This window comes from Peromyscus leucopus, chromosome 4 (assembly GCF_004664715.2).
Source record: "Peromyscus leucopus breed LL Stock chromosome 4, UCI_PerLeu_2.1, whole genome shotgun sequence".
Classification (NCBI taxonomy): Eukaryota; Metazoa; Chordata; class Mammalia; order Rodentia; family Cricetidae; genus Peromyscus; species Peromyscus leucopus.
Window position 1 is genome coordinate 103772489 of NC_051066.1, and position 26609 is coordinate 103799097.

At 49.6% G+C, this 26609-nt stretch overlaps 1 protein-coding gene and 1 long non-coding RNA gene across 2 annotated transcripts in view; one reads left to right on the top strand and one right to left on the bottom strand.

The window, feature by feature from the left end:
- On the bottom strand, positions 1-23036 carry Mall (mal, T cell differentiation protein like). The gene is made up of 4 exons (XM_028893406.2): positions 22915-23036; positions 4634-4801; positions 3858-3980; positions 1-1447 (listed from the first exon to the last, which is right to left on the bottom strand). The coding sequence occupies exons 1-4, from the start codon at positions 23023-23025 to the stop codon at positions 1385-1387; spliced, it is 465 nt and encodes a 154-aa protein (XP_028749239.1). The 5' UTR covers positions 23026-23036; the 3' UTR covers positions 1-1384.
- LOC119087889 overlaps positions 21303-26609 on the top strand; it is a 16337-nt gene continuing 11030 nt past the window's right edge. The window contains exons 1-2 of the long non-coding RNA XR_005091398.1: positions 21303-21370; positions 22895-23482. This is a non-coding gene — a long non-coding RNA (uncharacterized LOC119087889). The remainder of the gene's footprint in view (positions 21371-22894; positions 23483-26609) is intronic.

Genomic DNA, 26609 nt, shown 5'->3' on the forward strand with positions numbered 1-26609 from the left:
CCACTATACAAACATCTTTTATTTGTACGTGGCCACTCAGTAAATATTCAACGGTGAACATCACAGATAGCTGCCAGGCTATAAAATAAGAGACAAGTGTTGGCTTTTCAAGACATCAGGGCAATTAGTAAGTGACCCCTACCCCCTCCCAACACACCCGAATGGAGAAAAGTTAGATTCCGCTAATTCCCTTTCAGTAATTATTTATTTAGGCAGTTATGGGGCTGTGCCCTGTTGGCCTGTTGGGTGAGGAAACCCAGCCACGCAGGCGCCCTTGGCAAGGGGCTGAGACCCTCCCGGGTGGTGATGAGATAGAGAGCCCAGCTTGCTCCAGGAGTATTCCCTTGACTTCATACTTTTCTTCTCACGACGCCTGGTCTTGGAAAAATAGCCCCCAAACTCAATTGCCTTTCTATGATGAATCCTGCAGACGGGCCCCACCCAGAGAGTCTCCAGAAAGAGTTGGGGGCACACAGAAGTGAGCACAGACCTCCAGAGGGGTCCTTTCACAGCCCCTGCAACAATCTAGCAACCTCTTCTTCCCGCTGTGTTGGGAGGAGCCGGAAGGTAAATCCGTGCCTGCGATGTGCCCATCTCCTTCGCTGAAGTCTTTCCTGAAGGACGTGCAAACCTCTGGTCCTCAGGTTGGTCTTTGAGGCTCCACGCAGGCGCACTGAGCCCTGTAGTTCCCAAGGGACCCGGCTTATGCATCAACTGGCTACGTCCTTCCCATTATGACTCTCCAAACCCCACCGTTTATTTCTCCCATAAATTTGCCCTCAGAGTTGGTTTTATGTACATTTTCCTTGGATCTCTTCAATGCAGAGGAAGTAGGAGTGGGATCGGAGGAAGAGGGCAGGTCGGGACAACGGCTCCAGGGCGGCAGCAGAGGTTACAAGGAAGGTCTGTCTGCGCACGGGCATTACGTTAGACACTCACTTCGTGGAGCCTTGCCTATTTTAGAAAGTAAGATTGAATATTCCCTAAACCTATCATGGGGAGCACCAATGCCAAACAAAAGATCCTAAATGGGTATGATGGCAGAGCTGGCATTTTGAATGGTGAGGGGTTCAAAGTTGGTTTTTTTAGAAAAGCTGAGTTCACGGTCAGGAAACTTCAAGAAGCAGTCGTCTTCAGGGCAGGGGTGGGGGGTGGGGGGTGGGGTAGATCTTCAGGGTCAGGGCCAGTCATCTTTGGTGGCGGAATAGTTTTCTCATAGTCACCGTGAGGAGTAAGAATGTCCAACGAGAAAAATGCTCAAGTGGGTCTCCTCACACATTCCAGAAAGATAGTCTGTTGACCCCGTGAGTGGCTTGGGGGGGATCTTCCATTTATCACCCAGATGGCAAATGGCAAGAGCTACCGGGTTGGATTCCCCTGCACTTCAGTGGTAATAGATGCTGAAGGCATGCAGAATATAGAGCAGGGTGGTGAGGAAGGCGAAGAACTGGAGGAAGACAGGAGCGTTAGAGAGGGTCCTGCTGGGCCCACCCCCCAACCCTAATGGCTCCAGATCCCCACCCAGCCTTGCGTTCCCTGCACGGCCGCTCCACCCTCTGGGATCCTCCCTCCTTGGGCATTGCTAGGGCTACATTTTCCAGCTGTTCTAGCTCTGAATCTCCTCCAGCTGCAACCTGGGTCTCTTTATCTGTCCATAACGCCATCCTTCTCCCTCCCTGCCCTGGGACCTGTGTCATGCTGAGCTGACTCCCTGAGCCCATTTCCAATATGAGCCTCTGTGCTCAGGCCATGTCCACAGCTATGCTCACTGGCCCAGAACTCTGCTAGGAGCACCCATCTGTGAATGTCTCAGGTTCTCCTAAAGCTCTTACTGGCACACGCTGATCTGCTAAAGCCACTAAGTTTAGTTAGCCCAAGGATCTTCATCCCCTCCAGCTCAGATTCCTTTCAGTTCTTCCCTCTGACTGTCCTGGCCAAAGCCAGCCTCCAAGTCTGCTATCTGACTAGCTCTTGGTACACCCACACCTCCTTTGTCTCAGCCACCACCATCCCTCACTAGGGCTTCTCAGGTCCTCAGTTCATCTCCTGCCTACTGTGCCTCTTCATTTCTGTTCCAGCAGAAAAACATGACCATAATTAAAGTAGAGCTTAAAATGGCACAATGGCTCTCCTCAGGATGGAGGTCACTCCAACCTCACTGTCCTTCTGTTCACTAACCCTCTGTTCCTGTCCATCATCCATCCATCCATCCATCCATCCATCCATCCATCCATCCATCCATCCATCCATCCATCTATCCATCCATCCATCCACTCACCTACCCATCCATCCACCCATCCATCCATCACCACCTATCCATCCACTCCCACCTATCCATCCACTCACCCACCTATCCATCCACCCATCCACCCATCCATCCACTCACCCACCTATCCATCCACTCACCCACCTATCCATCCAAATAGCTTTAAGCACCTGCTGTGCTTCAAGAATAGCTATTGCGCCGGGCGGTGGTGGCGCATGCCTTTAATCCCAGCACTCGGGAGGCAGAGCCAGGCAGATCTCTGTGAGTTCGAGGCCAGCCTGGGCTACTAAGTGAGTTCCAGGAAAGGCACAAAGCTACGCAGAGAAACCCTGTCTCGAAAAAAAAAAAAAAAAAAAAAAAAAAAAAAAAAAAAAAGAATAGCTATTGCTACAACAGTGAGCAAGACATGAAAAAGTGCTTGCCCTTAAGACATACATGGTGACACATGCCTTTAATGCCACACCCAGGTGACTAAGTCAGGAGAATGACAAATTTGAGGCCAGCATGGCTACATAAGTGAGACACTGTCACAAATATGGAAATAAATGAATAACACCTGCCTCATGGAGGTTACATTTTGCAGCAAGAAGCCAGATAAGCAGGTCCTCTACAAATAGTCCAGATGGGTATAAGGCCGGGAGAGTGTGAGGTAGAGAGGGCAAAGGGGGATGCTAGGTGAGGGTTGTGGAGAGGCCGGTGTTTGGGAAAGGAGCTGTCTTGCTGATCTGAGATGTGAGCATCCCTGCCCAGATCACGAGTGAGAGAGTCTCTGTGTCTGGGGACAGATCGGGAGCCAGCAGCAGCGGCAAGGCCATTAAAAGGCCATCTCTGGGACTAGGAGTTTAATGAAATCCAAGAGTCCTGACAAAGAGGGAAGGAACCAGGGAGGCTGGAAGGCCGCTGGGAAATGCTGTGGCCTTCCCAGAGCCCCACAGTGTCTGTCTGGTACCCCATCCTTATTCTGGAGATAGTGCCCCCTAATGCAGCCTCTGGCATGGCGTGGGAGCCTGTGGAAGCCAAAGGGTGACATGGGTCACGTTGTTTCACATTCAAAGTGGAGTCAGCTTCCTGCCACAAGTGGGTATTATTTCACAGTAGAGAAAGGGACAGGTGGGCTCAGAAGCCTACCGCTTGGGTGCCAGCGCCTGGGCATCAGGCTCTCTCCACAATGTACTGTGCACACCTTGTCTTGGCTTCCATTGCTTAGCAACGCCATTTCTGTGGATTTCTGTCACTGAAGCAAAAGGACTCAGAATAGCTGACTGTGCAAAGTAACTCAGACTCCACATCAAGGCTGCTGGACCTCTTAGCAGAGGTCAGTAAGGAAGGAGAAATGTGGTTCTGTTTGTCTGGAGAAAGAACAAAACTCTGAAGACTGTGGGGATGAAGACTGAGTGGGACAAGCGCAAGACAAGAGGTGGTCCTTGAAGTTTGGACGCATGCACACACATGCATACACTGCCCCCTCCTCCAGTGTCCTGCAGCTTGACACAGTTGTCCAAAACGCCCAAGATAGCGTTGAACTGCACCTAATAAACGCCCTCCAGGGGTGCGTGTCTCTGTCACTGCCCAGTACAGTGCAGCTACTCACCGAGGCTGCGGTATTGATGTAGTAGTGGTTTACGTATTTATATTCAGACATGATAGTGGCGTGTGCTTGCAGGACGGCGGCACTCATGTACAGGATGCCCGTGGTTCCATGGTACAGGCTGTCCTGGAAATGCAGAGGCAGGGGCCAATGTTACTCAAGTGAGCACCTTCCCTTCCTCCCTCCACATCAGGGAAGAGGGGGACAAGAGAAGCAAACCCCTCCCTACTGCCCTTTCTTTGTGCGCTCTCTCTCTCTCTCTCTCTCTCTCTCTCTCTCTCTCTCTCTCTCTCTCTCTCTCTCTCTCTCTCTCTCTCTCTCTCTCTCTCTCTCTGTGTGTGTGTGTGTGTGTGTGTATTTCTGTGTACCACATGCATGCAGTGTCCATGGAGGCCAGAAAAAGGGTGTCAGATCCCCCCTAGACCTGGGGTTACAGATGGTTGTGAGTCGCCACACGGGTACTGGAAACTAAATCTGGGTCCTCTGCAAGAACAACAAGTACTCTTTACTGCTAAACTATCCCTCCAGATACTATTCTTAACTTCAGGTAGGTGTGTACCATCCTAACAAGGAAGGTGGTAGAGGGAAATACAAGGAAAAATGTTTCCACTTTGGATTGGTAATCAACACACTAAAATCAGAAGCCTCGGTTTCCCAGGAATCTATTCCCCGTGGGATCTCTAACCCCAGGTCTTTCACCCTCCCTCCCCGCTTGGAGAAACCCATCGTCCTTTCAGACGTGGACACCAGTCCAGGAGATGCCACCCCCTGGTTCTTACCAGGACCCTCCAGGACTCGAATCGTTTGTAAAACCCCAGCAAGTAGGACAGCAGGAACATCAGGGAGATGAGAAAGGAGGTGAGCGACACATACAGCACCCATCCCTGCAGCAGGGGCTGCTCGATGTGTGTGGCAGCCACCAGAGTCCAGACCAAGAACCCAAACACCTGGAAGAGAAAGGCACAGGGGGGGCTTCATTTGCGTCTCAGCCAGTGTTCCGTGACCACGGCGACAAAGAAAACATTTCATTTCGTATAGTTTCAGAGGTTCAGTCCATTATCACCATGGCAGGGGGCATGGCGACGTGCAGGCAGAGGTGGTGCTCGAGCTGAGCCTGCTACATCTTGCAGGCCAGAGGAAATCAACTGACGCACTGGGCGGTATCCTGGGTACATGAAACCTCAAAGCCTGCACCCACAGTGACACACTTCCCACAGAAGGCGTGATCCAGATTAAAGGTGTGCCCTCCAGCCTCAAGGTCTGGATTAAAGGCGTGTGTCATCCAGCCTCCTACAACAAGACCATACATCCTCCAAGGCCACACCTCCTAATAGTACCACTTCCTATGAGCGTATTGGGGCCAAATACATTCAAACTACCACAGTTTGCTTGTGTGTGGTTGGGAGGTAGGGGGTCTCTTTGCAGAGCTTCTCTGGCTAAAACTCAGCTGAGGGTCAGAAAACAGACCAAGGAATTTGCTCTCAGCCCTGACAGCCAGAGAGACCCCACTCTCCCAAGCTGTTCCCTGATCTACACATGTGCACCATGGCATGTGTATGTGTGCACACAGAGGAAGGCTGGCCTCTCTGAGTCATGGTCAAGTCTAATCCTGTAAAATTAAAGGTGTTGACCAACCTTGAAAAAGGAGAGACCTCCAGTCAAGTTTGGTCACATCTTTGAGCCTAAGCAATGTTGATAGGTAGTTTTTTAAGAGTATCTGAACAAGTTGTCAATATTTAAAACAGGACTTTTCACATGAAAAAAAATTACACATTTTTTTTTCTTGAGAAATCCATGACTCAGTGACTCAGAGCAGACCAGAATGAGTTGTGACTCATCTTTTAAAAGGAACTAGAGGTGAGTTGATATATTGTGTATCAAATAAAGCTTGCCTGAGGATCAGAAGACAGAACCAGCCACTAGATTAAACATAGAGGCCAGACAGTGGTGGTACATACCTTTAATCCTAGCACTCAGGAGGCAGAGATCTGTCTGGATTTCTATGAGTTCAAAGCCACCCTGGACTACATGAGATTAATTCAGTCTAGGAGAGAAACAGAGCCAGGCAGTGGTGGCACATGCCTTTAATCCCAGCACTTGAGATCTCATGCCTCTGCTACCAGTATTTGGGAAGCACACATGCCATTAATCCCAGCACTAGGAAGGAAGCGAAAGGGCTGGGCGGAGAAAGGCATATAAGATGTGAGGAGACAGGAACAAAGCCCTTTTGGCTGAGGACTCAGAGACTTTCTTTCTGTCTGAGGATTCGTGGAGACAGGATCTTGCCTTCCATTTGGTCTGAGGATTCGGTAGTGGTGAGAAGTTTCTCTGGTGGCTTGTTCCTTTGTCTCTGATCTTTCAGCATTTACCCCAATATCTGACTCCAGGTTTTTATTATAATACCACTTAGGATTTGTGCGACATAGAGGGACTGGAAAGATGGCTGTTTAAGAGCACTGTCTACTCTTGCAGAAGACCCAGGCTGGAGTCCTAGCACTCACATGATGGCTCACCACTGGTCACTCCAGTTGCAGGGGATCTGACACCCTCTTCCAGACTCCTTGGACACCAGAAATGCATGTGACACACGGACATATGTGCAGGCAAAACACACACACACACACACACACACACACACACACACATATATATATATATATATGTTTAGTCATTCCAGGGCTTTACGTCCTATGTAATCTGTGTGCTACATGATCACATAATTTGCATGCAGTGTGATCATGTAATTTATGCACATGCATGGCGTAGCTACATAAGCCCATATGCACATGTGGGGGGGCGGGGGGGGGGGGAGAGTCCGTAAAAAGTGGGTCACAGACTCTTCCCCCCTCTTCTTCCTCTCTCTCCTTGCACGACCATTTCCATAGGCCTAGGCACATCTTTCCTTAATAAACTCTTATTATAGCGGGCTTTGTTGTACCTGGTGGCTTTTCTCACTCGGTAAATAACACAGCACCACATAATAATAACTAACACTTAGCAAGCCTCGTCCTCTACCAACCCCATGTCACCCTGCGGCACGGTCCTGTCAGCTGCTTCTTCCTGTGCCTCCCTTTGCCCACTGAGGGCTTTCCCGGCCCTGTGAGCAGCTGGCTCAGGGTCCTCAGGTCATAGTAGCTGATGTTCTGGGATCAGTTGCCAGTGTTCAGTTTGGTTCCAGCTTGATAGCCTCTAACTCTGTCCAGGCATTTGTTGTCCCCTTGTCAGGGACACCCACCCCATCTCTCTCTTCTTTCTGCAAGTGTTTCCTTTGCTCTAAACTGGGCTCAGCCGTGGTGGGGGGAGCCAGGGCTGTGGTGGGGTGCCAGGGCTGTGGTGTGGGAGCCAGGGCAGTGGTGGGGGGCCAGGGCTGTGGTGGGGGAGCCAGGGCGTGGTGGGGGAGCCAGGGCTGTGATGGGGGAGCCAGGGATGTGATGGGGGAGCCAGGGATGTGATGGGGAGCCAGGGCTGTGGTGGAGGGGCAGGATTGGAGCTAAATGTTCAACACATGGAAAGCCTGGAGGGAGAGAGTCCACACAAGCACTGTGTGATTTTGTTGGTTTATCTAATTTTCTGAGCAGATCTCCTTCCAGGTGCCTCTTTGGTGGGCCACTAAAGCGCCTTGGCTCTCCATCTCCTCACTTTCACTAAAATGGTGGCTCTTTTAAAAGAAATACTTGATGATGTCATGCTATGTTCTTTTTTTAAAAAAATTCAGCTAGGCTGCCTCTGTCCCACTGTCCCTCTGTCCCTCTGTCCCTCTGCCCCCGTTGGAGCTGAAAAGGACTCTCCAAGCCTTTCCTGCCATCAGAAGCTGCCATGGTCATTGCTGCTGTGTGTACGTTATTTGTCCTTGTGAATTTAGTCACCACCGCTGCCTCTAAGGAGGGGCTGATGCCTGGGGTCTCACAGGTAGTATGGAGTGGAGCCTGCACACAGGGAGGACATTTGTGCTGATTTCATGCTGAGGGCAGGGGAGCTAGATGCTCTTAGAAAGTGCCAGAGGTTGGTCACCTAGAGCCACAGTGAGAGCCTTGGTACAGTTAAAGGCCTCAGTGGGACTCTCAAGCCCGCAGACCAGAGGGCCCATTTGGACGGACCATCGTCCTCCGGTTTCCAGCCAAGGTTTGGGAATCCTTATCCCCACTATTCACTTTTACACCAGTCAGAGACCTCTGAGCATGGGGAATCTACTCAAATTACACGGATTTTTTTTTTTTTTTTAAATAGCCCTGCTGTAATTGTGATGCGGAGGAATGCTGTTTGGGTTTTTCTTCCACACCCCTCCGCTCTCTAGCCAGCAGATGGGCTCCGGGCCAGAGACAGCTCCAGGTGAGTGAAAGCCCAGCGGTGTTTGGTGTCTCACCTCGACCCCAAGTAGTCTGGGTTGGGAACTTGATTTTCAACTCCTTTTTAAAAGCTCATATTTAACTTTACGGATCTCCTGGCTGCCTACACTGCTCTCCCATTTTGCCCCCCATTTTACATTTCCAAGAGCAGGGCATATTTTTAGCTGGTGTGGCCTGCCCGCCCCCAACACATGGAAGGAGATTATATCGCAGTTAGACATCCGGAGTAAGTGTGCCTCAAATACAACCCTGGCAGGATCTTTTTATTATGAAGAAAATGAGCATTTCTTATAGACATCCTTCCCAAAGGACTAAACTCAAAGGCCTTTCTATGGTAGTGTGGTAGCTCATGCCTTTAATTCCAGACCCCAGGAGGCAGAGACAAGTGGATTTCTTTGAGTGTGAGACCAGCCTGGTCTACATAGTTCCAGGGGGGGCTAGAGCTGTATGGTAAGAAAAAAAGAAAAAAAAAAGAAAGAAAAAAAAAAAAAAAAAAAAAAAAAAAAAAAAAAAAAAAAAAAAAAAAAAAAAAAAAAAAAAAAAAAAAAAAAAAAAAAAAAAAAAAAAGAAAAAAAAAAAAAAAAAAAGAAAGAAAAGAAATGTAGAACAGAGTTGAACCAAAGGCTTGGTCATTTATCTTGGAGAATAACTCTACTGTTAGGTGCTGGTGAGGAGATGGTTCAGGGGTTAAGATTGCACACTGCTCTTGCAGAGGACCTGAGTTCAGATGGACCATGTTGGGTAGCTCATACTTTTGTTACTCCAGGGCTAGAAGGATCCAACACCTCTGGCCGCTGTGGGCACTCATGAGCATGTGCTTACCTATCTACCCATCTAGACATACACACTAGGGGATGTCGAGGAATGGGCAAGGTGGAGGAAGCAAGCCTGGGCATGGTATCCCTACATAGTGAGAAACCCCCAAGAGGCTCATGGGCTCAGACCAAACGTGGGACCCTTTAAGGTTCTACTGGATACAATAGCTGCAAGTATTAGCTTCGGTTAAGTTGAGATGCAAGAATTCTAAGGAATACGTTTTTGTTTTTTTTTAATTATTATTTTTGTTGTTGTTGTTCTGAGACAGGGTTTCTCTGTATAACAGCTCTGGCTGTCCTGCAACTCACTCTGTAGACCAGGCTGGCCTCAAACTCACAGAGATCCACTTGCCTCTGCCTCCCGAGTGCTGGGATTCAAGGCATGTGTCACCATGCCGGACTACAAAAGAATACTTACAAACAAACCACCAAACTTTTGGACCATCTTTGCTGTCTTTGAAAACAACTTAATGAAGGAAAAGAATTCCAAATACGGCACAGTGGTAAAGACTTCTAATGTACATGGGGGGCTGGGGTGCAACTTGATGGTGGAGGTTTTGCCTGGCATCGTCTATGCCGCGGGTTTGGTTCCCAATACCGCAAAACAAAACAGAAAACAACAAAATCAAAACAGAAACCCAGAGAAGCTTGGCACCACCTTAGGGCAGGGCTCTGAGTCCTGTGGGTTCCTGGAACTCTCTGTGGACTCTGAGACAGCTCGGCGGTCTGGGCTAGGCCCTAGAGGTGCTGCCTGAAGTGGCCAGGGAAGCTGCGTTGTTGGAAGCTCTCCAGAGGATGCTGCTGAAACCAAACCCTCTGCCAGTTTCGTTTGCTTCCACTTTGCCCCATTTGGATCTGCACATCACGCATCTGAGTTGGAATCCCAGCTCTACCAGGGGTTAGATAACCCACCGGTGCCTCTGCGTCCGTCAAACAGAGGAGGAGCGCTCTCTGGTCCCTGCCATGAGGGCTCTTAGATAAAGTTAACTAGTCTCGCTTTGGCTTGTGGAGAGAGTCAGATAACCTCTAGCCAAGGCAATAATAACCACTTGAAAGGGCACAAGAGGACAAGAGGAATGTTGCATGGGAAAGAACCAGAAGAGCAGGTGGCCTCGCTGGTCTTTTTGAGGGGTGGGAAGTTCACATCCAAGGGTGGGGGTGGGAAATGAGAGACTGATACGCTGGATGAGTGCAGAATTATTTGGGGGGTAAAGACCCTTTTCACAGAATAGATGAAAACCTTTAAACACACACACACATGCACACACATTTTTTTTTTTTTGCCTCCAAATTTAAGAGACGCATAGACCCCCGCCCCCAACCATGTCCATCTATAACCTGTAGTAAAAGTCCACATTAATACCTGATTTCTGCCTGGAACTTATGCAGGGACGCTTGGCTCAATCTGGGAGGAAGGGACTGGATCTCCCTGGACTGAGTCTACCAGGTTGATCGCAGTCCTCGGGGAGGACTTGTCCTGGAGGAGGTGGGAATGGAGGGTAGGCTGGGGTAAGGGGAGGGGGTGGGAGGGGGAGAATAGGGAACCATGGCTGATATGTAGAACTGAATGGTATTGTAAAATAAAATATATATAATTAAAAAAATACCTGATTTCTGTTTTTGTTTGGTTTGTCATTTTTTTGTTTGTTTGTTTTTGTTTTTGAGACTGGTTCTAACTGTGTAGCCCTGGTTGTCCTGGAACTTACTATGTAGACCAGGCCAGCCTCCAATTCAAGAAATCCCCCTGCCTCTGCCAATGTGGAATTAAAGGCCTGTGCCACGATGCCTGGCAAATACCTGTGTTATTAGCCACCCTGCTATTTCGGAAATACTGATCAACACATTGATTTAAATTGCCCCATTCAGTAACTTCCCTTTCCAAAGTTGTCCTACACGTGGATCCACATTTTGTATGCTTGAACAAAATGAAGAATGGACAGGGTTGCTTGCTGCATCTTCGTTAGATACGGAAAAGATAGGAATTGACCCAAATGCTCATCCAGAGGACACCAGTGAAATCAGCGGTGCCTGCCAGAGCGGGACCCTCTGCAGCCTTCAGAAAGAAGGAAAGGGTTACCTCCAGAAATGGAACAAGACCTAGCAGGCTGCAGCGTGCCCAGCAGGCTCAGGTTTATGTGCAACCAAAAGAAAACGAACAGAGTATTTCTGCACAGAGACCCTGTCTTGGCTTTGGGGAGAACTGGTTGACCTGAGGACAGGCTTCTCTCCGTCTCACCACAACCATCAGGGAACAGAGTTTTCAGTGTGGGACCGTGGTCATGTTTAAAATGATCCCAAACAAATAATACACTTAAAAAAAAAAACAAAAAACAAAAAACAAAAAACAAGAAGAAAGTAACTGGTTGGGCCGGTGGTGGCCCAGGCCTTTAATCCCAGCACATGGGAGGCAGAGCCAGGCAGATCTCTGTGAGTTCGAGGCCAGCCTGGGCTACAGAATGAGTTCCAGGACAGGCCCCAAAACAACACAGAGAAACCTTGTCTCGAAAAAACCAAAAGAAGAGAAGGAGGAGGAGAAGGAGGAGGAGGAGGAGGAAAGTAACTAGGCTGCATGAGAGTGGGGTCCTAAAGCATCCTGGTTAAGACCTGCCTTCCCAGGTGATAAAGCAGGAGTGAGTGGTGTTGACTGACAAGGGCCTGCTCCATTCTCCCTAGAGATTCGGAGAAAGACCACCTGAGTGATGGCCCCAGGAGGGGCCCAGGAGGTGGCGGGGATATGCAGGTGTCAGATCTGCACGGTGGGGCTCCAGGCCAGGGTGGCTTCCGTGTGGGACAGACAAAGAGCTGCGCATGGGAGGCACACAGAAGGTGACAGGTTTCTCTGCATAGCTGAGTGGCACTTCAGCAGGGCAGGTCACACTCCCTGCCGATACCACATTCCTTTCTTTCCTACCTGACTTTGTTTTCACTTGACAGATTCCTCCCTTACTTGGTTCTTGGGTGATGACAGAATGTACCATGAATGCCCATGAACTGAGAGGGAAAAGTCAAATCGAATGATGAGTGAGGCTCATACAGGGTTCCCATGACTACTGACAGCGTGGGAGGACTGGGTCCCTTAGAGGACTCATCCAGGCATGGTCCACGGTGGGAACCCCACTGCCCTGAGGCTCCCTGGGACACTGTGATGCTTCAAGGTAAAGAAAACTATTGTTCCTTGAGTTCAGGCTGATAGAATCCAGGGTCTTTGAGATGTTGTACACCTTTCCTCTTTTTAAAAATTGTACTAAGTCATCTTGGATTCTCAGCCTTTGGGCCAAGATAAAGTGTAAAAATCATACTAAAATACACAGACTTCCCATATTAACCATCTTGTAGGCATGTAGTTTGGTGGCATTACGCACATGTAGACTTTATGTAACCATTGCCACGGTCCAGCTCCTGATCACAAGACAGAAGCTAACCTCCTGCTTCTTCCTCGTCCAGCCCCAGGACCCTTCACTCTCTCTTCTCCGTGCACCTGACCACTCCAGGTCCCTTAGATAAAAGATGTCACACAGACTTTCTCTTCTGGGACTGGCTGGTTTCATTTAGCATATTTATTTCAGGCTCTGTGTTAAGCATGTGTCAGAAATTTCCCTTTGTTTAAGGCAAACTAATGTTCCATTGCCTAATACAGTCCTTGCCTTAGAACGGTTCAAAGCTTATCATTCTTGGCTCTACCACATGCAAACATGTCAAGCATCTGGTAGAGGCTTTCGAGTTCTGCCTAGTGTTCTGTGACAAGGTGGGTCCTCTGTCTTCTCCTCAGGCAGCAAAGTGAGCCAAGGCTCCCAGACGGCCAGGAACTCATGGGTGGAAACCGGGGACACTCTACAGTGGACCCGTGCACTGTTAAGTTAGAATGTTCTGAAGGTGACGTATACTCAGTGCGTTTTCAATTTAAGATAGTTTGGGCTTACATGGTACTCATCGGTACAAAACTCCTTCGTAAGCCAAGAGGCATAGTATTGCTCTTTGCTTATCCTCTCATCTATGTGGGTCACTTCCACCTGTTGGCTATTGGGAATAATACCACTACACACACAAGGGCAAGCAACTATTCCTTCGGTGGAAGAATGAGACGCCTCTGATCCTGCCTGGGCTCTGTCTAGTTCTCATCAGGTAGTGCCCTTGCAAAAGGCCTGAAGAGTGTCGATCCATCAAGCAGGCATTCCTGTTGCTGTGGACATTGCTTGAGGGTTTGTACATCCAATCAAAATGTCTCAACTCCAGGGAGATTTTACTGAACGCAAACAGCAGGAATTACCATGGAACAATGAGATTTTAAGCTGATTGTAAACCAGCGTGAACAGTAAAGGAATTTTCCATCGTGTCTTGTTCCTTCCCTGACACAATTTTAATGAATGCTTCTTTTCCAGTGCTGGAGAAGGAACCCAGGGCTGTGTGTGTGTCAGGCAGTACTCTATTACTGAACTGTGTACCCAGCCCATCCCCTATTAAAAAGACTTATTTTTAATTATGCATGTGTGTGTGGGGTGGTGGCGGGCGTAATGTACACCTGTGAGTTCAGTACCTGATGAGTCCAAAAGAAGATGTCAGATGCCCTGGGGCTGGAGTTATAGTGAGCTGCCCAGTGTGTGTCTTGGGAATATAACTCTTGCTCTCTGGAAGAGCGATCCAGGCTCTTACGTTCCGTGCCATCTCTTCAGATCCCTGATTGCAGTGACCTCCTAGCCAGGGAGGAGCACCACAAACAGTACCAGACTCCCCAACTTTTAGCAGTACCCTCTCCACGGCGTTTTCCCAACCCCTCCCTCCCTCCCTCCCTCCCTCCCTCCCTCCCTCCCTCCCTTCCTTCCTTCTTTTATTTTTTGGTTTTTCGAGACAAGGTTTCTCTGTGTAGCTCTGACTGTTCTGGAACTTGCACTGTAGAACAGGCTGGCCTCGAACTCAGAAATCTAACTGCCTCTGCCTCCTGAGTGCTGGGTTAAAGGCGTGCGCCACCACGTCCAGCTCTACTGGAGCTTTCAAATGTGGACCCATTTGAAGATTATGACTTCATGTTAGTGGTTCATTGACCAACATGAAGAAATCAAATAGACCTGAATGGAAAGTATAGGAGTACAAATGTCCAAGGAAAAGGAAATACTGTTTCCTGAGTCTTTTGTTTTACACACACACACACACACACACACACACACACAGAGTTGCCATGGAAATGTTTCTCTCTCTGTGAAGCACAGTCAGTTGTGGACGACCATCCTCTGGCACGCCTCCCTGACACTGGAGGCTTTTGTAGTGTCCTGCCCTAGCTGGCCTCCCTGGATGGCTCTCCCTCCCAGCAGCAGCTCTGGGTAAGGACCTCAAGGCCATGGCATGAGGATGGAGGAGCAGGTGAGAGGATGAGAAATGCTGGGACCTGGATAATAAATGGGAGCCACCCACAGGGTGGTAAAGGGAACCACAGCTGAGGGAAAACCAGAGCAACGGGAGGGGCCCCCGAGTGTGTCCTTTCTACGAGAGTCATGGAACTCGATGGCTTCTTGGAGGAAGCACAGCCAAGATCTATACGTGAAGAGTTACATCCTGTAACAGGCAAGGAGAGTGCAGGGGTCATGTCTAAAGCTCCATCCGAGCACAGGAAGCCTGGGGATTTTATTCAGGGGGCTTACATATATTTATATGCGGTGGGTCCATTTCTGAGCATGCTCAAATTAAGGTCATACTTTAAAAAGAAAAGAAGAGACATATTATGGTTGGGGGTGGTGTTTGGCTCAGCATCTCAGAGCACGTGAACAAAGATGAAAGTGATGGACAGGAAAGCCTCTGAGCATGCTCGGTTAACACCAGAAAGTTTTAGCTGGAAAATGAACACTATTTTGAGGGTGACGTTTACAGAGGCGCCTGACTTGCTTGGTCACTAACACAAGGACTGCACTCAATGCAGACCCCCACCAGGAAGGGCCCCTGGTGGAGGCAGAGACCCACCCACCGGCAGCACTGGCCTTATCCAGAGGCGTCGGGTGTTCCTGGGCACCACAGGTCTCTGTGGATAGCTCTGAGACATTCGCTCCCACAAGGTGCTGTGTATAGCCTAACACACTGGTTAGGCCGCTTTCTGAAGCTCGTGATCAGACAGCCTTATTTCCTTTTTCTCGGGAGGAAACAGCTCTGAGAGGCCAAGGAACTTCTCCAAGGACCTCCATCGGGACCCCCAAACAGCAATCATTGTATGGCACGTCCATGCTCAATAAATACACACAGGACTCTTACACATTCTGAGTCATTCTGCCCTGACTCATGGCGAGAGCATTTTTCTCTTTGTGGCTTTAAGGTTAGCAGGAAATTGCTTGCCCAGCCTGCCCAGGCCTCCTGTGAGGCCGTTTCTTATTCTGGACTCTCCAGATAGTGTGGGCTGGTGCCCCGTGGGCCACTGCTCCTCACAGAACAGTCGCAGAGGGTCTCCTAAGTGCTCTTCAGACCTGGCTGAAAGCCCAGGAAACTTGGAGCAAACCTGCACTTCCTCCCTGCTCTGGGGGCTTCCTGCTCCAGGACCACACCCTCCCATTCAGACCCAGGACTGACCCGAGTTTTATTGATCAAACTGCACAGATTTACAATGTAACATAAAATAGAATGATTAAAAACATTTTTATCTACCTGGAGGCTAAAGGCACTTTCTTTTGTGATTCTTCATAATAAATTAAAAATACAACACTAGGTGCGAAAGAGGCTTGCTTTTCACTTTTCTTCTCCATTGGTGGGTTTTAGGAAGTTAAACTTGCCCCTCCTTTAGGGCTGTGCCACCCCCAGGCTTCACCACCCCCAGGCTTCACACCTACGTTCTAGGACTCATTTTACTGCAAGCTCTTAGTGAGTTCTTAGGGACCCCCTGGCTGTGCTCTAGACATCCACAGTGTCCGGGAACCCAGGCATCTTCACGATTGCCACTCCTCTCATTCCATCAGGCACTGGGCCCCCAAGTGCTCCCACTGATGCACCCCCCAGACCACCTCAGCTCAGCTGTGACCAGTCCTTAGCGGCAGGGTCCAGACTGATGTCACCTCCTCCAGGAAGCCACCCGATCAAGCCTCAGCAGCCCTCTTCTGCTGCTACCTCCACGTTGTCTCTCTCCTCTGCTTGCTGTCAGGGCCCTGAGTTTCTGAGGCAGGAGTAGGCCCTGAGACCTTCCTGTCCCCAGCATCAGGCACAAAGCTCAGCGCCAGGTGGTCCCAGGCAGAGATGGCCACCTAGAGAAAGACAGGTCCCTGGGCATGCTAGCCAGGCAGCACCACCTGATACCTTCTGGGCCTGCCACTGTGGCCCAGCTGTGAGCGGTACTTTTCCCAGGAGCCTTGATCATTTGATGGAGAGAGATGCTCATTTACGTCATTGTCACCCACTTTATGCTCTGTTCCTTCCCAGATCCCTGAAATTCTTAGAGAATGAGATTCTCTGTTTGGACTTTTCTTCCCCAACTGCTTCTTCCTTGTCCATTCCCCACATCCTTCCCCATCCTAGGCTGACCCAAAGCCCTGACATAAAAGTGTGCTATTAAAGATGACAGCATTTAAATAAATCGCTTGGCAGAGAGGGCATCTAGATGGGCAGGAGTTGAGGGCTATAACCCCTGCAGAGGCAGAATGGAAAGGGAAAGTTCAGAAAACCTACCCACAGCAGGAATTTAGATGGACTTGTCTAAAATAGATCAGAACAGTCTAGGGCCGTGGTCCTCAACCTACCTAATGCTGCAACCCTTTAATACAGTTCTTCGTGTTGTGGTGACCCCAACCATAAAATTATTTCTGTTGCTGCTTGGTAACTGTAATTTTACTACTGTCTTGCATGAATCACCATATAAATATAAATGTGTTTTCTGATGGTCTTAGTGGCCCTGTGATTCCCCCGCAGATTGAGAACCACTGCTCTAGACTAGACCTCTGGATGGGAAGCCCCTTGAAGCTCCACTCTGGGTATTTTATAGGTGCTGCTGTGGCCAGGCAGTGGGAATCCGGACTCGAGATGGAGAAGGTCCAAGGCGGTGCAGCTGCGAGGCTGGCTGGCAGGGATGGAGGATGGAAAAGGAAGCCTGCGAGAGGTGGAGACCAGAGTGCAGCTAAGGACAAAGGCCAAAGATCTCGGACTCCTCCTTGATCTGGCCTGCTTCCTCCTTTCACCGGGACAACTCTCAAGAAACTGTCCTGACTCTCCCAGCTCTGCTGTGACTGAGGGAAAGTCACGTGGTGGGAGGAACTGAGTGGCCAGGCTAGCCCTTCTTAGTTTCTCTGTGCAGCTTTGGCTGCCCTGGAACTCACTCTGTAGACCAGGCTGACCTTGAACTCACAGAGATCCGCCTGTCTCTGCCTTCTGAGTGCTGGGATTAAAGGTCTGCACCACCACCGACCAGATAAGGTTGTTTTCAAGCAGTACTTTCAAATAAATCTAGATTCTCCACTACACTGAGCAAAACCCTCTGATCTTGGTCCCCCAGGTCATTTCCTTCAAGCCAGATATTTGCATGAAATCATTCTAACTAGCTGGCCTTCCAGAACTGTCCAGGCTGTCTGTTTGTTCGTACTGAGACAGAACACGTATGTAGAGAAAGTTGCTGATGGTTTAGCTGGATCGTGCGGCCAGAACAGACCTAGAAGTTTCCAAAAGGTAGGGAGGGTGGTGGGATGCAAGCTGAACACGCAGCTTTCTAGTGTGTCGATGGTCTCCTGCTCCTTCATCTTCCTTGGGGCACAGACTTCCTGTGGCGTTCTTGCCAGGTTCTGGTGGGGGAGCTGGAGGGAGACTGGTGAGTGGGCTCTTTCTGTGACCTTTTCCAGTCTTTCCCTCTGTCCAGCAGCAGATGGCTTCACCCCTGGGACCCTGTGGGCCCTGCCTGGGTGAACATTGTTTCACAAGAGCCCCTCTGGACAGCGCTCTGAACATCACAAGCCCAGGGCTCCTTTCAGAGTTTAAGCACCAGACACTACTTCCCTTTGGTTCCCCTAATCTGGAGGTGGGCAGTGGTCGCTTCCTGTGTTTGCTACTCTCTGCCCTAACCTTTGGGGTGCTCTTGTCTTGTGTGTGTGTGTGTGTGTGTGTGTGTGTGTGTGTGTGTGTGTGTGGTGTGTGTGTGTGGTGTGTGTATGTGTGTGTGTGTGTGTGTGTGTGTGTGTGTGTGATGTGTGTGTGTGTGTGTGTAGTGTATGTGTGTGTGTGGTGTGTGTGTGTGTGAGATGTATACATGTATGTTTGTTTGTGTGGTGTGTTTGTGTGCACACACATGATCTTGTGTGTGCCCATTTGGAAGCCAGATGTTTGGCACTGGGACATCTTCCTCAACGGCTTCTTAACTTTTTTGAGATAGAGTCTCTCCCTGATCCTGCAGCCCACTGCTCTGGTTATACTAGCTGGCCAAGTGAGCCCCGAGATCCACACATCTGCTCCTCAGTGCAGGAGTTACGGGTACTGCTCCTCTCGGTTTTTACCTGAGCGCTGAGCATCTGAACTCAGGTCTTCACGCTTTCACAATGACCGCTCTGCCCCAGTCTCCCTTCTGGTTTTTAGCCAACATAGAACAGAGCCTGGAGCTGAAGCAGAGGTCACAGGAGAAGTGACCAAAGTCAGTCTGTGAGGAACAGACTTCACGTTAGCTGCTCACATGGAAGGGGAGCCGGGGGCAGCTAGGGACAAAAAAAAACCCAACTCCTAAGGGAAGCCCCTAATTTCTCCTTGCAGATCACCCGGTCACTGTCAGTCCTGGCAGGCTTGGCTCTAGCTGGGCTCTGTGCAGTTTTAAACAAACTCTTAAATATGGCAAAATGGGGGGGGGGGAGCAAACAGATTGGATTCGAGGTGAAACTAGAAATTTGGGGTGACACATAAAGATGGGGTGAGGTGGGAATGAACTTCTTGGGGCATCTCAGTGTTTCCTCCTGGCCAATGTGGAGGTGAGAAGTGCTCGGGAAGGAGCGCATCCAGCATCCAACAGCAGGCTCAGGCCTCCTCCCCTTTTAACTAGCTGGCTCTCCAAGAATTTCCTCACCCGCTGCTGTTTAATTAGGCAAAAACCTAATTAAAGAGTAAACTAATGAGAAGGGCAAAGTTCAGATGACTTCCTCGGGCTCTCATTCATAAAGCATTCCCCAGAGACAGCCACTGGAGTGAACTCTCGGCTTCCACCTTTCAGCTTGCCAAATAGCTCAGGAGTCAACTGATACCACCCTGGCCATGATGCCATGGGCCCTCTGCTCTCACAGACACTGGCTCTGCAGAGAGAGCTGACTGCCATGTTCACCCCAGGCTCCACCCCAGGGTGGGAAGAATCCAGTGTCCACACTGCATGGGGTGGGAAAATCAGTGGAGGTCTGTTCTCACCTTAGAACCCTCTGAGTTCCTCACCCTGGAGGTTTTTTTCTTTCTTGCTTGTTTCTTTGCTTTTGTCTTTTTTTTTTTCTTCTCGAGACAGGGTTTCTTTGTGTAGCCCTGGCTGTCCTGGAACTCACTCTGTAGCCCAGGCTGGCCTCGAACTCATAGAGATCCGCCTGCCCCTGCATCCTGAGTGCTGGGATTAAAGGCGTGAGCCACTACGGTGCGGCTAAGGTTGTTTTCAAGTAGCACTTTCAATTGAGAAATCTAGATTCTCCACTACACTGAACAAAACCTCAGTTATGTTAACAGTTCACACCATGCTAGTGAAGAAGAAAAAAATGCAAAACAAACAGCAAAACATTTTCCAGCCACCCTGGAAAACAATTTGTTCGTCTCTTAATAATAACAAAACAGACACCCGCTCTTCTACCTAGCAAGCTACACTTAGGCCTTTCCCCCAAGAGAAGTGGAAAATGTACTCCAACAAAAGCCTGAACGTGAATGCCAACAGCAGCTCTATTTAGCTCTATTTGAAACTGCCAAGAACTGGAAACAGTCAATAAAGGTGGGTTAGATTATGGTAAATCCTTTTCGTGGAATATTACTCAACACTAAAAAGGAACAAATTGTGAATACAGACAACTCGGGTGGACATCAAGGACATTATGCTTCATGGAATGAGTAAGTCTCAAAAGGTCTTATACTGTTCCTTTATCTATATAACTTATATTTATTTATTTATGTAACATTTATTTATATAACTTTCTTGAAGCAAAAAATTATCTTGTGGAAATGCTTATTTCTAACAAACTGTTTGGAATAGTGAGAAGGAACGTGGGATGAGTTGAGGGACCCTAGAGAGTAGCAAAAGGGGGCTTTTTGGTGTGATGAGACAGTCCTGAATCTTGGTTGCTCTTAGACAAATCTACATGGGTAAGCTGGAGATCTGTCTTGCCAACCTCAATTTCCCAGTTTTAGAACAATTCTAGTTAGGAAAGACATGGCCACCGGGGAGCTGCAGGAATGCAAGTTCCTATGGAACCATCAGCGTCACAGGATTAAAAGTGTGAATTTTAATGCTGAAGACTGGGAAATAAAGCATCGTAGGCAAAGGTAATTAGAGCAGGCCTCTGGGAGCCTGAGCTACCCTAGCCTGTCATCTTCAAGAGCCACAGAGAGCCAGAGGCTGTACCTCTTTGACAGCCAGGATGTCTCATGGCCAGAAGGGAAGACCCCAGCTTGTCCGATTTGATCTGCCCACTGGCTCCACGTGGTACTGCACAGACGGTGACTGGTGGTTGAGGGGGAGGGGGTTGTCACTGCAGACACCACTGTGCAACGTCACCCGAGCTACCCTACCGTGGAATCACTACACCCTAGTTCCTGGATACTGTTTTCTGTGCTCTGCAATGGTGTCCTGGCCTCTCTGATTCCTAATCCGTTCTATGGACTATTGTCTCAGAGCAGAAGACTAAGGGTCAGGAGTCCCTGGAGGTCTGGTGCTTCAGTGGACAGCAAAAGGAGAATACACCAGACTGCCTGAGCCAAGGAAGGGCCTGAGTCAAACTGGTTCAGCACACATGCACGTCTTCCTAGCTTCTGTTCGTGGAATCAAAGCTTGATGCTCTCCTCCACCTCATCCCCTCCTTCCTCATCTTCCATCCAGGCACACATTATTCTGTAGCACTTGCTCATAGCAGGTACAAGTAGTATGTGCAGGATGATGTACTCAACACACACACACACACACACACACACACACACACACACACAGAGAGAGAGAGAGAGAGAGAGCTGCATGTGCTCCATCTGTGAACTTGTGAACACCTGCATGCATACAGGCTTTTCACCCATTTCTGTATTTTCCAAGTTTTCAATAATGAATAAGGATGACTTGCAAATTAAAAATAGAGCTACAGACAAGGCGAACTGGAAGGGCACTGTCCGTAACAGACTAGTACTTTCTCTAGAACACCACGGGGAAGACGGAGGAGCTGCCCCAGACTGAGGGTCGGGAGAACAGCGGAGTACAGTGAGTAGTTTTCACCTGGGTCCTGGGTCAGAGAAAGGGCCTTAGTGGGGGGATGAGCAAATAGGACAACAGGGCTCCAGAGCAGAGTGCTAACGTTAACTTCCCGGCTGGGGGAACCCTGCGGTGTTCAGAGTGAAACAGACTTCTGTACTGCGACCACGTCTTTAGGAGAAATCTCAAATTATTTAAAAACAAGTCAAGAAAATCAAGCCAGTGACAATGTCCTCATTCCCTCAAAGTCCCAGGACACCGTGATAGTACTCTTCTAAGAATCCAACTGCAGGATGAGGACAGGTGGGGACATCTGCCAGCCCTCCCTCTAGTCCCAGTTCTCTGCCTGGCTGCTTTCCTACCTTCTGCCAGTCCCAGTGACAGGCTTGGGTCCCTCCCTAACCTGGGACAGACTGTCTCTTCTTGCTGGCGCTGCATTTAAACAGCACAGAAAACACTCCCAAGCCTCTCTCCAGCCCCCTGGAGGTAGCCACCCTTCCCACAATGATTTGCGTGACGGACAGCATATGCTCATGCTCAATAAAAAGTGTCAGCCTCCATCCTGTCATCTGCCAGGCTGTTCCAAAGTGAGGGCCACACCCAGGGCCTGGCCACGCAGCTCAGGATGTGATCAGCCTGGCAGGTTGCCCACATTTGTGGGGGATTAGGGCTGGAAGAACTCGACCTCTTAGGCGGGGTCTCTGCCAAAGCCGCCCACCTATGGGACCTGGCCAGCCTGGCTTCCCTTTCTTGATGGGCAAGAATGGCCGTCGTTGAACCAATTTGCCTCAAGTTCAGCCGTCCCCAATCTTCCAGCAGACCAGGAGAATGGGAAAGGCTGACCACTGGCGCCCATTTTATGTAGGCCATCCCTACTGAGCCCTCCTCCCGGCCCAGAGGCAGCGCTGTGAAGTTCAGCTAGGAAGAAAAAGTCACCCACAAACTAGATTATCACAGGAAGCTTCGGGGAAGGTGGACGAGCAGGAGCGGAGTTTCCTACTGAATGCACTGCTGAGCCCGGGCAGGGGATAACGCCCATTTCTGCTATGCGGTGCCCCAGAGTCGGACAGGGACAAGTTCTCCGGGATAACCTGGGCGGTTCAGGAGATTGTTTTATGGACGATGCTGTCATGAACTCCCTCCTGTGCGGAGCGCACATAAACCAAAGTTCAAAGTCAGCTGATGTGATTTGAGAAAATACTAGGAGACCTTCTTTCAGAAAGCCCTTGAGAGAGTCCCCTAGTTCTCTGAACTTTAGGAAAGTATACAAACAGCTGGGGGCGGGGGCGGGGGGTGAGAAACCGTGTACTAGAATATTCCGAGGGGTCTGGGTAGTCTGGCTGCGCCCCTCCAACCAACAAGTGGCCTGGGGGTGGTTCCTTGGGAAGGAGGAGAATTCGCTCTAGAGGGACGCAGTCTGGGGTCAGGTGCCGGTAGGGAAAGTGGGGTAGCAGCCTTTCCCCATCCCCGCAGGGGGTGGAGGTCGGTCGCATGGAGAGGTGCCCAGCCCGCTCCGCCCCTCCCTCCCCGCAGGTAGCGGCGGCCGCACTCACCAGCTCCGGTAGGAAGAAGGCGAAGGGGATGGTAAGGAGCACGCCAACGACCCCCGAGGGCACGTCGGGCGGGGCGTAGCTGGTGGCCGGCGGTGTGTCCCGGGAAGCCATGCTGTCACCTCTGCCGGCACCCTTGCTCCGCGGCACTCGCCCGCGCCCGCAGCTGTTCAAGTATCACCTCCCGCCCGACAGACACACCCATCGGACGAGGGACGGACGTCGCCTGGGAGGGGAAAAAGAAAGGTTCCAGAAGAGCTGGTCCTTCTGCGCTCTGAGGCCAGCCAGCCGGGAGAGGGGTCAGGACCGGCCTCGCGAGGCTCTTTTCTAGACTTTCCCTCGGAAGGAACTTTTGAATCCTGGAGCAAAGGACTCCAGGAGATAGGAGTGACAGCCATAGGCTCAGAGTATAAGCAGGTTTTTTTTTTCTTTGTTGTTGGTTTGCTGAGATAAAGACCACGTCTTGAGGACCTACTATGTGTAGCCATCAACAGACACCTCTGGAGCTCAGATAGTCCACCACGTGACTCTGTTATTACTTGTCCAAGAAGGGAGACTGGATACCAAAGAGGTACAGTCAAGGTCGCAGAGTGGTCATGCAGATGGCCTTTCTTCCCATCGAGACGACCCGGGGATTCTAACTGAGGGATTGGAGCAGCCAAGCTTTTCGCCTCCCCTCCTCAGGGACTTGGTGTTGCCCCTCCTGAATCCCTCTTTGGGGTTCTCCTCTAGCTGTCTTCCAGTTCAGCTAGGACCCAGGGTTGGGGCCAGGCAGCGTTGCTCTGCTTCCACACACAAAGGTGCTCCTTTCACACTCAAGCCAGGTCTGCAGACTGGGCCACTTTCTTCTTTTCCTTCCAACCCACTGACCTTCATTTTTCCACAGCTCTGAGGGAAGGCTTGGCGCCCCAAAGTCTTCTCCCTTTCCTCCCTGGCTCCAGCAGGCCAGCTGGAGAGCCTTTCCAGGCAGAGGAGAGGATGCACCGGAGAGAGACGGATGTCCTGCACAAGAGGCCTGTGTCTTGTTCCTTAGCAACAGCAGGGAATTCCAGGGCTTGTCCTGGGCAAGGTGGGAGGAGTAGCCAGTTAGCTTTGCTTGGCCTGGGCACAGTCAGGCGGGGTTGGGTAAATGAAGCTCAAAGCCAAGGCCTTGCAAGGAAGGGCAGTAATGGACTCCTCAGTAGACCTCAGGTCAGCCTGTCCTCAACTCTTTCCAAGTCCTAGGGCTGACAGTACACAGGCTCAGGTCCCTACGTTGCTGACAGGATGGATCCAAAGCCACCATTTTCTCTTGGAATCTCACCTCTCATCACCTTTTCTGAATGCCACAAACAAACACCATGCCACTCTTGGGGGCTGGGGGGCCCCTTTGATCTGACCATAACCTACATGGGGCAGTAGGAAGCCGTTAGGGTAGAGTGAGAAGTTACACACGGGTTCCAGGGATAGAACTTGGGTTGAGGGACAAGTGACTTTATCTGTTGAGCCCTCTCACTGGGCCTGGAAACGATTAATTCTGAGTAGACTGTAAAGTTAACTATGCACGTCGTACTTCCTAGAGCAGCTTCTAAACAGATACTAATGATACAGACACAGAGCATCGCTGGTGCTTTTTTTTTTTTTTTTGGATGCCAGCCTCACTCCAGATTCACGGAGAGATCCTGTCTCAAGCGACAATGGCAGAGCATGATAGAGGCAGCAGAAGTACACACCTGTATGTACACATGCACATTGTGCCCTTGGGTGCGTGTGTGCGCATTTTTGTGCACACACACACACACACACACACACACACACACACACAAGTTCTGGCAAAGGAAGTTATACCAGTATACCAGTAGGGAGCTTGGGGCAGTAGCAATGAAGGAATAAAGACATGGATGATAAATATCTGGATAAAGGATGGTTAAAGTCAAAAGCCGTAGCACTGTTGGTAATATTTTTAACTTACATGTATCTAATACAATGACCACCACATGGGGCAAGTGAGAGATAAGGGACCATACGATAAGAAGGTTTCTGTATTCTAGCTGAAGTGGAAAATATTATTTATTCTTCTCTCATGCAATACACCCCAACTGTAGCCTCCTCTCCCTCCACTCCTCCCAGTCCACCCCAACCTGCCCTCTCCCCCAGATCCACTGCTCCTCCGTTTCCCTTTAGAAAAGAGCAGGCCTCCCAGGGAGAGCAACTGAACCCAACATAAGATGCTGTAAGACTAGGCACAAACCCAGGAGGAGGAAAAGGGTCCCAAGAGCAGACAAAAGGGTCAGAGACACCCCCTCTCCCACTGTTAGGAGTCCCCAAACACTCCAAGCTAAACCACGGCGTGTATGCAGAGGGCCTGGCGCAGACCGTGCAGGCTCTGTGATGGCTGCTTCAGTCTCCGTGAGCCCCTATGAGCCCTGCTTAGTTGATTCTCTCATATTTTTATATGTATTTTCATTTCACACAATTATTGTGTGTATATGTGTGTGTGTGTGAGCATGGAGGTTTGCCATTTTAGAGCAGTTTATCTTTTTAAAATTCAACTTGGTTCCTGATTTGCATCTTCTGCTCCCTGTTGAGATGTCTTCCGCTAGCTGCAGGTGGATATCCGTCCTTTCTTGGAGCATGGTTATAGTAGCTGCTTTACTGCCTCAGTTCCAGGAGCTATGTTGTCCTTGACTTGTTAGCACTTGTTTTTTCTTTTTATAAATGTTGATATTTTCTCCAGTCTTCAAAGATGGAGTGATTTCAGGATTGTCTCATGGACATTAGGAGTCTTGCGTCTTGGGATCTGAGTCTTGTTTTAATCCTATCTTGAATACTAATATTTTGTCTTGTTTTATCAGGCAGTAAGCTCTGTGCCTCCTTTGGGCTGTGGTTTTGATGTTGGTTCAGTTTTTAAGATTTTGCAATGGTGTGCTAGCTTTGAACCCAAGGCCAGCCTGGGATGCTCTAGCTCTTTGGCGTTTTGTTTATGGTCAGCTTTGGGGTGAGCTCAGGCCGTATGGACTATTTTTTAAATTCTTCTCATACCATAATCCCGACAGCCTCCCCTCCCTCCACTCCTCCCAGTCTCCCCCATATGGACTATCTTATGGGGTGATTTTCTTGAGCTATGTCCCTGCTCTGATCTAATACCTTCTAGAACCCAGAAGACCCCAACTTCCACTTCCATCTTGGTCTTCTGGCTAAACCCAGTTTTTTCTTTTCTTTATTATCTTGAGGACCAAAAACACAGTAAGGGTGGGGTGGGTGAGAGCATGAAGGCCCAGGGGCTGGAGCGGGAAAGCGTACAAGGGCTTGTGGGATAATCAGTATTGTTGATGTGAAAAACACAGCTCTCACCTCAAAGAGAGTAAGAGATGGTTTGTTCTGGAGCCAAATCTGAGTGCCCATGGTCCAAGAAACACAGAGCTAGGTACCTCAGGTTCCATGTTTCACAAATTCTTCTAGCTGTAGAACAAAGAAAGTTGTAAATCAAAGTAATTTTAAAATTAGTGGAAACATCAGAGAAGTGAATCTCTCCTTCAGTGAATCGCCACAGACAGTATCTGATGACCTTAGCTTTCGAGTTGGTGGAAGCTTGTGGTCTGCTAGGCTAATAAATCCCAAAAGGTTTTTAATCTATTAATCACAGGATGTTAGGTCCAACATAGAAAGTGAGCAAGGAAATGTCTCTTGGCTAAAGCTAAGAGACAGGATAAGATATA

What these genes read in the sequence shown, in the direction of transcription:
- Mall (XM_028893406.2), bottom strand. Translation starts at nt 23,025, where the DNA reads ATGGCTTCCCGGGACACACCGCCGGCCACCAGCTACGCCCCGCCCGAC. An exon ending in CCTTCTTCCTACCGGAGCTG is followed by an intron (nt 4,802 to 22,914) that starts GTGAGTGCGGCC and finishes TTTCTCTTCCAG; the next exon opens with GTGTTTGGGTTCTTGGTCTG. An exon ending in TCGAGTCCTGGAGGGTCCTG is followed by an intron (nt 3,981 to 4,633) that starts GTAAGAACCAGG and finishes CTGCATTTCCAG; the next exon opens with GACAGCCTGTACCATGGAAC.